Here is an 11,785-nt window from a genome sequence, read left to right on the forward strand (position 1 = left end):
TGAAGGGTTGCACTTTGGAAGTGGTATTCAACCATTTCAAGTTGAGCTTAATTTGTATATTCAAACTATCTGAGGGTTTGAGTTTTTGAAAGCAATCCAAAAAAGCAGTTTGGAAAAGCAGATCTGAAAAAGCAGTCCGAAAAAACAGTCCGAAAAAGCAGATCTGAGAAAGCAATTCGAAAAAGCAAAGCAAAAAAGCAGATTCGAAAAAAGAAATTGAAAAAGCAGGTCAGAAAAAGCAAAGCAGAAAGACAGCATTGGAGAAAATTATTACAGCCATCTACAATCAGGTTCTTTTGGATATTACATGTATTGTTCTTATCATTTAGATGCATATTAAAGGTAAGGCTGTAGGTGAAAGTTGTAACAGATTTAAGCATTATTCTTGCGGATGTAAGCCAAGAGTCTTGGCCATTTCATACTAGCATTGTAGTTAACATTTTATGTGCAATAAAGGAGACATAATTTGCTGGTCTGACATAGTGTAATTGAATATGTATTTATCATTCATGATCAGCTTAATTAGTTTGCATGCCAATTGTTTGACAAAATGTCAATTGGCTATAGGTTCTTTTTTTGGCATAAATAATGTTATAATTCTGCATACCAAGTGTTTGTATTAATGCCACTTGGCTATAAGTGCATTAACGCCATCACAGGTTGCATCCCAAGTGTTTGTCAAAATTACTAGTTTCTGTAGCTTCATATTGCAAGTAGTTTCAGTCACATATATGCATTGAATATTGTCAAAATAAGTTGCACATTCATGTTAGGTCATTGTTTAGTCAATTTAGAGTCTTCTTGCAAGCATTCTTATTGATAATAAATGAAGGAAAGAGTCATTAAAGCAAACTGAAATTTTATATCAGTCATATGACCCTTGTATGCAAAGTGTCTTCTTGAACTTTTATCAGCATTTTGGGATCAGATTTGAGCAGGGTCATTACACTCTTCAAATCAATCTTGGCAAAATACTTTGCTCCACTCAAAACAATCCATTATGTAATCCATCCTCGGCATGGAAAACTTATATTTCATTGTGATCTTGTTAATAGCTCTAGAATCAATACACATCCTCCATTCTTCATTCTTCTTAGGTGCTAATACAACAGATACAACACATGGACTCAAACTTTCTCTGATTAATCCCTTCTGCAGCAATTTATGCACTTGTCTGTTAAGTTTTTCATTCTTTGTAAGTGTCAATTTATATGGTGCTTTGTTTGGCAAACTAGCTCTAGGAATAAGATCCATACAATGACTTATACTTCTTACTTGCGGTAAACCATCAGGAATATCCTTAGCAACAATATCGTTATACTTCTTTAGCAATTCTATAATTTCTTTTGGTACTTGGCTACCACTATCCGCTGTCACTCGGTCATTACTACCCAAACTCGGTCCTCTAGGAATTATGGCAAAACAGACTTGATTCTTCTTTACTTCTTTTTCAAATTGCTTTCCATTAACCATGCAAACTTTTATTGCAATACAATTAACCTCATCTAGACTTTCAATTTAAGACAGCAATATTTGCTTCTTCCCATTCACCTAAACAGTATATTGACTCAATCTTCGATCATATACAACATATCTATCATATTGCCAAGGTCTACCCAACAAAATATGACAACAATCCATAGGCATGATATCACACAATACTTCATCAAAATAATGTCCAATCTTGAACTTCACAATGCATTGCTCACTTACCAACATCTTATGCTCATCTTTGATCCATGAAACATGATAGGGTTTATGATGCTTCAACCTCCTAAACTAAAACAGTGTAACCAACTCTTCTGATGCCAAATTTGTTGAACTTCCACTATCAATTATCACCTTGTAACATTTTCCAACCATCTTACATCTGGTCTTGAAAAGACTTCTTTTAAGGACAAGTTCCTCATCACTTCCCTTATTACGTAAAGTTTCTCTCACCATCAGATTTTCTCTAGCCTCAGGTCCACTTGGTGAATTCTCAATCTCTTCTTGAATCACAACATTTCTATTATCTTGCCCACTTTCAGAAGATCTACATTCAAAGGATCTATGCCCTTCTTTATCACATCTGAAACAATTACCACGAAAACCACCTCTAGGATAAGAACTACCTCTTCCTTGGTAAGAACCAGTACCTCCTCGGTATGAACTACCACCTTTCCACTCGGTCTTGTCTTTGTCATCATTCTTCGATTCAGATTTGCCTTTATCTTGCGTAGAACTGTCAAATGTGCCACCTTCACCATAAGATCCACCTCTGCCTCTTTGGAATCTACCACCTCTACCTCTTTGTCTTTGTTCATCCTTCTTTGTCAAGATCTCCTTAGCATTCAACGCATATTGATATGCTTCTTCTACACTTTCCAATTTCACAAAACTTAGTTTATCTTGAATTCCAGATTTCAATCCATTTAGATATCTTGCAATTTTCTCAACATCATCATCCACATGTCTAGGTCTAATGTCCAATCTATAGAATTCCTCAGTATATTCTTTCACAGTCATGTCTTTTTGTCTCAAATTTTGCCTCTTTCTCAGCAAGCTAACTTGGTAATCAGCAGGAAGGAATTTTTTCTTTACCTTGTTCACCATTTTCAGCCAAGTTCTGATCTTCTCCTTTCCTCTCCTTTTTCTATTAGTTTGCAAATGCTCCCACCACAGTGAAGCATGACCTTTCAGCCTAGTAACTGTAATCTTCACCTTCCTATTATCAGGAGTGTTTTCATACTCAAAGAACTCCACATCAGAGATCCAATCCAACACAGCATTGGTATCCAACTTTCCATCATAAGGAACAACTTCTACAACATGCTTCGAAGGTGCCCTAGACAATACTCTCAACAATCTTTCCACATCTTGATCTTCTTCATGTCCTAGATTAGGGTTTGGTGCTACCGCTTCATCATCACTCACATCCTCAAGATGTGCTCCTCTCCTTTGGGCTGTCTCCATAGCATCTAATCTGTCTGCAATTTGTCTCAATGTATCCAATATGGCATTATCAGCATTTTCTCTACCACGAACCATCTTCACAAATCAGGTTCTTGCAAGATTGTAACCCTCTGTAAGTTATAGGTCAAATCCATAGATTTGCAACCCTACGACCAAATCCAAATCAGGGTTCTACACGATCCAATCTCCACAAGGATGAACCTCAAGCTCTGATACCACTTGATGCAAGGAGGGCGAGAATAACTAGGGCCAAAGGCACACCCAACAATCCAAACCAACCTTGCAGAGTAAACACAACGAAAGCAGACACAAAAGGAGAACAACACCACAGAGAGAGAACAAGATGCTTTTATTGATTTAGGAAATAATCAACATACATGCCCAACTGTAAGGCCTTCCAGGTTATGGCCAGATACAAAATACATTTCAAATCCAAGATCCAACTTCAAATTCGCACTTCCAGACATATGTAACCAACTTTCTAAACTTCCCCTTCTCTGCCCTAACTCTAAGCCTAAACACCCTATTTATACTCGCCAAAACTACTTACAGAACATTCTAGAACATTACATAATAGAAAGGCCGACCCAACAGCTGTTTGGACACATCCCAAGACAAGATCTTATCATAAATGTTGTGATCGGAATTAATCCCGCAAGTCAGTTCGTGTCAAAAATGCAAAAAACTTGTCCAAAATGTTGACGCTTGACATCAACTAGAAAACTCGGCACATGAAGGATCACTCGGCACATGAAGGATAGCTCGGCACACATTGTGGAACTCAGCACACACTCCAGTGTGAGATGGGATAACACACTAACCCAAGTGTTAACATGACGTGGGATAACTTCAACTCAGCTTATAGTAAAAAGTTACCGGCACTCGGCAATTGGTGCAATTTGGCAATGACTGTAACTTGGCAACAACTGGTAGAATGAAAATGAATGAGCAGGGTAACACGTCAACCTTGGATGCTCCTGCATCAAAGTAATATACCTACTAACCCTTATAATGCATGTAAAGGGTTGCCTGGTTAAGAGCGACAACAGGAACACATTATGTGAGGAATGCTTATAACCTTGTTAGGATTACACAAGCTTGTGAAAGCTACTTGGTTAGAGGGTTTATAAATCTCTTTCTGAGAGACACTTAGAGGATTTACAAAAGCTTTCTATTGAAGCTTGCCCTGTTAAGAGTGTACAAATAGATGCAATGGTGAGAAAGCAATTTAAGTGAGTAATCTATGAATAACACTATCTTCCCTTATAGATCTTTGCTACGTATCCTTGAAGATGCACTAATCTTCTTCTTTACTCTGCTTGCTTAATGAGCCCTTTAGTCTCACCTTTGTCTCGTTGTTCACTACAGCCTGTCTACTGTAACAATTCCCTCTACAATTGTGTTCTTCGCTAGCTTGCACTTCAAACAACAACACCAATACTCTCTTGGCAGCAGCAGCAAGCAACAACTTCACAAATGAAGGTTGAGTGCCTTTATACATTGGAATGTCAGGGCACTGTTACCCAAAACAAAATCCCACTCGATTTCAAATTTGAAATTCATAAATGAGCCGTTCATAGAAAACCCGTGACATCTACTCATAGGTTCTAGACTAGTAGCCTTGCCAATCCATCTGTAAGCCTATATGTAGCCTCTATCCTTATGTTGTTTCGCCTCTTCGACCTTTTATCCCTTTCACATCAACTCTAAATGAGCTTGTGTCTTGTCACATCCATGTTGACTTATCTTTAGATGATCCATGATCAACTAACCTTTGCGCCTGTCTACCAGTTGTGGCGTGGACTGCATTAGCATACACTTGTATACTGGTTCACTCTTCTACCAATGGCAATGTTACCTTGTAACATCTACTTCTTCCTTGACCGGTTGCGTATCAATGACAACACATCGGTTTGCTGAGGGTTAGCCTAACCAATTTACAATCTTCATGCCAATAAGACTTGTAAGTCCAACATATCTTTGATGAATTAGACTATAAGGATTTGTACCAAGAGACTATGTTTTTGTAACGTCCCTATTTTTGGTATGTCTTTTTGATTGATTGAGTCAGTTTATCATAGTGACCCTCGTGAGCTGATAGGGTGGTTTGAGGGTCTCAGTGGTGGATTTAATATTTTTAGTGAGTCCAATTCAAGCAGTTGCCATAAATGGCAGTGTAGATGGTGGTGCTGGCTGTTCATCATCACTTTTAGTGGATTGGGCTATTTATTGCATGAGTTCATATTTATTAATTAATTATTCAAAGTTTACTTTATTATAATGACACTTTATTATTATTAAATATTATAGAGTGATGTTGTGTTGGAGAAGTTACATTTTGGAAACAAAATGCCATTTGGAGATTATAAATATGAGCTCATTATGAAGGAAAAAGCAACTGATTATCTGACTAATTGTTTGCTTTTGTTCCCTGTGAAGAATTTCTGAGTTGTTTGTACTTTTCCCTTGCTGAGGTATAAGGGATTGGTGATGTTGCCTGGAGATTGTTTCTCCTTGATTTATCTTGTGCAATTACAGCTGAGGTATTGAATTGATACATCTCTACTGTGGCATGCTGTTTATGAGAAGTTAGAATTCATTGTTGCTAAGGGTTGGTGTTGCAGAGGTTGGTGAGCAAAGTACCTGATCTAGAGCATCTTTATAACTGCTGTTGGCGTGGGTTTATCTTTGATATTTGTGTCGCTCAATTCTGCATTCAAAGAACACCATTTCTACTACATGTGGATGCCTGTAATTGGACGTCTGTATTATTGTAGACTTGGGTGATTATTGGGGCTTGATTTGCACTCTAGGAGGCTGCTGTCTCCTACAAGGCAGCGGATAGTGTTTATACAGTTCTGCATTAACAATGGAAGGCCTACGTGAAGTTTCTAAGCACCTGTGTTTAATGTTGTGGAGGCCACGTGCATGATTTGGCGCCCAAACAGCTCAACCTGGAAGCTGTGTTGAGCTTGAAGGCAGCAGACTTTGGTAATCTGCCTAATGTGGGTGACTGAGGGGAATAACAGTGACTGCAGTGAGTCATATGGGGTTTGGATTTGCAGCTGGGCAATTGTTTATTGCTTCATTGGACAACATAGCCTGCATAATATTCAGTTTCCATTTATAAATAAATTGAATTTCATGCAATTTCATTTCCAGTTGTCATTAATTGTGCAAACAATCAAATTTGCTGAAGTAAGAAGATGAAGCTGATTATCTGTTGTTATTAGTTCCTTGATATTGCATTATCAGTTCCCTATTAATATATCTCAAAGCAAAAAGCAACGTTCTGCAAATTTCTTTAAGTCTTATTATGTATGGCAAAGATATGTGGTAAAATATCTGTTTTATATTTCAAAATTCGAGCTTCAGTTCTCCAAGACAAAGGTGTTACAAATTGTTAGACATTCGGCATACATATTGTTTCAATTTGTGGAGTGAGCCAATTTGGGTTCTTTAAAGTTGTGGGCTGTTGACCTCTGTCGCTGGTATGACTCATCCTGCCAGTTTTCCCCCTTAATAATATTGTATGGTTCCCCCGCATCTGAACCGGTAACTTTGGTTTCTAATGCATGGTTGACAGATTTGCTTATAAAAACATATAATTAACAAGCCTGATTACCATTAATAGTGCAGCGATTACTGTTAAGGAGAATGTATGCCAAGGCATTTATGTTGACAGGAATTAGTATAAACAAACCAAAAGTGGCAATTCGTTTTGCATTGAAGTGGCACGATTTGTTAAAATAACATGTGTGATTACTAATGAATACAATTTGCTTTAAAAAAAATGAAAAAAAACATATTTCAAGTGGTGTGATTCATGAATAAACATTGTGAAGAGATGTGACTATTTGATGAAGGGATATGTCTCTAAAAGAGACGCGAAGGTATAAGATAACCATTGTATGGGAGTCGGAGAAGTGAAATCAAAGGCATATACGGCAAGGGCAATTAATGAGAAGATAAATTGCAGATTTGTGGAGAAAATTACAACTGCACAGAAAGCATATAGCTGGTCTACATCATTTATTTGCTATCATATTCTTGGCTTTTGTAATAACCCCAACGGGTAATAACTTCAGTTTTGACTCTGAATTCTGTATGGTTTTGAGAACTTTTTGTTTTTGCAATTTTTTGTGTTTTCAGAATATATGCTTGTTTTTCAAATATTTTGACAATTTATGGAACTTAAATAACAATACTACAAAGACTAATTCAAACCAATTGATTCACGAGCTTCTCTTTTTATTCTTTCACCAAAGAAATGTCTTCAATGCAATATAATGCATGTGGAAATTATTTGAAAAGCACTTATAATGAACCAGTAGCAGCAATGTATTTTCAAATAGACACTCAAGATTGAAATCACAGGTCTCTGGGATTTGACATTGCTAATGCCTAGGCCTGAATTTTGAACTGTTGGCATCCTTAATCCAAATTGTGCATCTCAATGCATCAACTGCTGCTCTTGATTGCCAATCACAGCTTCTATTCCTTGGCTGCTGCCTGTAGCTGATGATGGCTCTCTAGTGCCACAATGTGCTTTTCAACCACTGTATGTGCTGCCTAGAAATTTGGACACAGCCTTATAAGTCTATAACATTAACTGCTGCCTGCAAATGATGAATCGGGGCTCTCAATTCTCAAACGCAGCTCCTCCTTTATGATACACTGGCTCCAAATACAAAATGCAGACTGTCATAGATTATGGAGTCTGCAATTTATAACAGTCCCACACTTTGTCAATTATAACTGTAACCATGCTGAAAGCCTCCTCTCAAAATTTCCTCAGCTTGTAACAACTAGATGGCTCTGAATGATGCCACCTCTAGGCACAATTTCACTGGGTAGTTTCACCAGTTCAAAGTGCACAAGACTCCAAAGAATTCTCCATTCTTCCAGTCTGTAACTACCCAAACCACAGGCACAATCCGATCACCAAATTCATCCAATAACAATGCTCAATAGAATGCTTCCATCCTTGAATTGAATGCATTTATAACTTTCAATCCCAATCAGCCAGTCGCTTCTTGGATACTCTTGACTTAAAACAAAACTTGGACATTTGAACATATTTGCTTTGTTGTCATGTTTGAAATATAATAGTTTAATATATTTCCTTCCAAATATAATCAAGTTGCTTTATAATTTAATAAGTATTTAATGTAAATGGAATTTAATTAATGATTATAATTAGCTTTAATAGCTCTTTAAATTCTTTGAAGGACTCCCTCCAAGTCTATGTGCTCACTACTTGACTCAGATGCCAAGGTGCCTTGTTGAAAATAGCACTGACCATAAATTGACTTACTAAAAATAGTAAGTTCCAAACTGGAAGCCCTGTACCGATAGGTATTAAAAAGGTTACAAGGAGTATTATTATATCGATTTCTGCCCCACCCCTCACCCTCCACCTCATTATCCTTTCCTACAATATAATAGGTTACATTACCCAATTCACGAATGTCACTTTTAGACTCATTGACATTTTGGCACATAACCTATGCTTATCATATATATATATATATATGTATTTGAGGTGTTCTTTCATGCATTAAACTTAGTTACTGGTTCGAGTTCAATTTGAAATACGGGTTCGAAGAACCAGTTCGCTGGTACGACAAAATTTTGGAAAGGGATTTGGGTTTGTTTGGGTTCTTTCATACAAAAACATGTAAAAATTATATATATACATATTTACTATGTTCCCCTGGGATGTGTGCTCCCCAAAAAAGCTAGTGTTCTGGGGATGGGGACGTCCCCATCCCGGGGACTTCACTGGAGACTTGCATCCATCCCCAATTTTTAAATACACAAAAAACTAAAAAAATAAACAAAAATGTTACTTTTGCCGTCCCCCCAACCCAAAATCGGCAAAAATATTTGCCGTCTTGGAAACCCGTCCTGCTGTCCCAGAAACTCGGGGGAACATAGCATATTTATGAAGCCTAGAAGCATAGAGTATCATAAAATCATATGATTTAATCATTTAAACAACGAAAAACACCATAGACATAAACTTTAAACATGTAACCGTAGCATCATGAATCAAGATCGTACGATCACATATATCAATTTTCAACTTCAACATCAAAGATTCAAATTCAAAACATTAAAATTAAATCATGATCCATGAATCATAACAGCAAGTATCATTGTTTCAAGTTCGAGTTTCAACTAATCATAATGTATAAAATTTTAATATTCATCATTTTCATCTTCTTCATCATCTTCCTGCCACTGTAAGTTTGCAAAGATGCAGCAATGAGACACAAACACTTCAATATAGCTAACAATCAAATCTTCCAACTCCACCTTGCACAAACTTACTTTTTCTCGATCAGCTATTTGCACACCACAAATGATGTTAGAAGCCAAAATAACCTATTTACATTCACTTTTTAGGGCTGTGGAACTCAAAACAATATCTTTTTTGTTATAAAAGATGCCTTGAAAGTCATCCGTCACTAAAAATTTGCTTGGGTTCGCACCAAATTCGATTTGGGCACTGAAATCCGCCCGGGTTCGAATTCCTAGACTGAGTTCAACCAGCCCAAAGAAAATTGAACCCTGTTCGAACGTGGGCCAAACCGGACCAGTATTTTGAACTGGTTCCAACCCAGCCAGGGTTCTGGGGGCAAAACCATGAACCCAGGTAACTAAGGCATTAAAGGACCCACAGCTATGGAGGAATTGAAGAGACATGAAACTCTGCACAGGCATACAGGGCAGGATCACTGGTGTCAAAGGCAAAACCATGAATTATGTGCAATTTGTCAGCTGCAAGGCTGTAAGTGTCAAAAATACAACTGATATGCAAGGGGTGTTCCTACATCTGTACCTACAACTTATCTGTTTGAGTTGGACAAGTGTTGCTTGCTAGTTTGTTTGTTGCCAAGTATGATTGTTTCTAATCCTATATGAATCAGAACTGTAGGCCAGGTATATGGATTTGTGACAATGAAGGTTTCAGTTATTATTCTAATTTAAAATATGATAACTATGATTATAATAGACACCTCCAATTAGCTTCAATAAAGATTTTAACTTTGGAATTATTATTGAAGATTAGCTGACATACTTCAATATTTTCTCAGGTGCAAGACAGAGGAGTGTAGAGAAACTTTGTAAACTGTTTTGAGAACTCAATGTATAGCCGTGGACGTTGATAAATATTTCATTTTTTTTAGTGAGGATAATCATGGATTTTAGACTATGAAGAAATTAGCCAAGGTGGATCTATTCTTGTATTGTTTTCAAACATGCATGTACAAATGAATGAGAATTTGATTATTTTCTTTTCAATTTGCAGACCTACACGAAAAGCTTATAACGTCTTGTTGGATGCATATGCCAAATGTGCATTAGTTGATGGAGCTAAATCTGTATTCAAAAGAATGACGAGAGACAGGTACTTATATTCTTGAGAAGTGTTAAATAATATCATTTTTTTCAATTCTTCCATCAATTGCCTAAGCTTGATAAATGATACAATGATGACAGATGCCATCCTGACTTGTGTTCATATACAACTCTTTTATCTGCATATGTTAATGCCAATGACATGGTGGGAGCTGAGAAGTTCTTTCTTAGATTGAAAAGAGACGGGATTGAACCAAATATTGTTACATATGGAGTATTAATAAAAGGATATGCGAAAGTTAATAATTTAGATCAAATGACAAAGAAGTATGATGAAATGAGATTACAAGGTATCAAAGCAAATCAAACTATATTCACTACCTTGATGGATGCTCATGGTAAGAATATTGACTTTGGGAGTGCTGTAATATGGTATGAAAAAATGGTAGCTTCAGGAAACAAACCTGATAGGAAAGCGAAAAACATTCTTCTTTCACTTGCTAACAACCTTGAAGAAAAACAGGAAGCTTTGGATCTTATTGGAAGCCCTTAGGAATGACATTATTGTTTTCTTTTGTGCATCACTTACAAAAAATGTGCACATTTTCTTTCATCACTTTCCATGTAATACAAGTAAGGTTCTTTTATAGCTTTTCCATGTTCTCTAATAAATAAAAAGAACACAATTATATTGAAGAAGAAACTTTCTTGAAGCAGAATTAAATATGCAACAAAGAAATCTCAGAAGCCTTAGAGAACTATAGTGAGTGAAAGCACTTAAGAAAATTATTGTAGTGAGAGATATCAATAATAATAAGAATTCAAATTGCAAAAGAGCAACTTTGTACAAAAATGTAGTTATGATTTTGTGTGGTGAATGTTGAATATGTTATGGTAAATTGATGTTGTATTAAACAAAGGAAAAAATAATAATTTCTTATTAAGATTTAGAAAGACAATTTTCTAAAAGATACAATTGTGAACTAAAGACGGAAAAATAGAAACTACCTAATAAACTAAAGACTAAGTTGATCATTAAAGAAACATTATAATATTCTAAAACCCTCCCTTAATTGTCATAATCTAATTGCCATGTTTTGGAAACAATTTTATTACAACATTATGTTGTTGAGACCCTCCTCAGATTTGCAAAATGTTAATGATTAAGAAACCAAAATCCGTTCAGAAACAAATAGAGAAACCCCCTTCTTAGAAAGATTTGCAAAAAGAGACGAGTTTACTATTGACTATGCCACATAAATGAGTTTGCCACTAACCTTGCTAGAACCAACACATATTTTGACCATAAATTACCACAAAACATCCAACCCAATGTTGGATAGCAAAAATACTCTTCCTTGGAGATAAAGACAAATATTGAGATCATGAACTAGAACAATTTTGAGGAAAAATTGACAAATCCTCCAAACTTTGTAGATGACCATGATGTCCCAAAAGAGAT

The 11,785-nt window shown here is 36.3% G+C and overlaps 1 protein-coding gene across 2 annotated transcripts in view; it reads left to right on the forward strand.

The window, feature by feature from the left end:
- Positions 1-10,970, forward strand: part of LOC149552340 (Tetratricopeptide repeat (TPR)-like superfamily protein) — a 212,804-nt gene extending 201,834 nt beyond the window's left edge. For both annotated transcript variants that reach the window (XM_089787873.1, XM_089787874.1), the window contains exons 6-7: positions 10,274-10,372; positions 10,465-10,970. In XM_089787873.1, coding sequence (XP_089643999.1) covers positions 10,274-10,372; positions 10,465-10,876 — 511 coding nt within the window. In that variant the 3' untranslated portion in view covers positions 10,877-10,970. The remainder of the gene's footprint in view (positions 1-10,273; positions 10,373-10,464) is intronic.
- Positions 10,971-11,785: the final 815 nt, after the last annotated feature.

The sequence above is a fragment of the Cupressus sempervirens genome, chromosome 6, assembly GCF_028749045.1.
Source record: "Cupressus sempervirens isolate cs-2001-9-10 chromosome 6, ASM2874904v1, whole genome shotgun sequence".
Classification (NCBI taxonomy): Eukaryota; Viridiplantae; Streptophyta; class Pinopsida; order Cupressales; family Cupressaceae; genus Cupressus; species Cupressus sempervirens.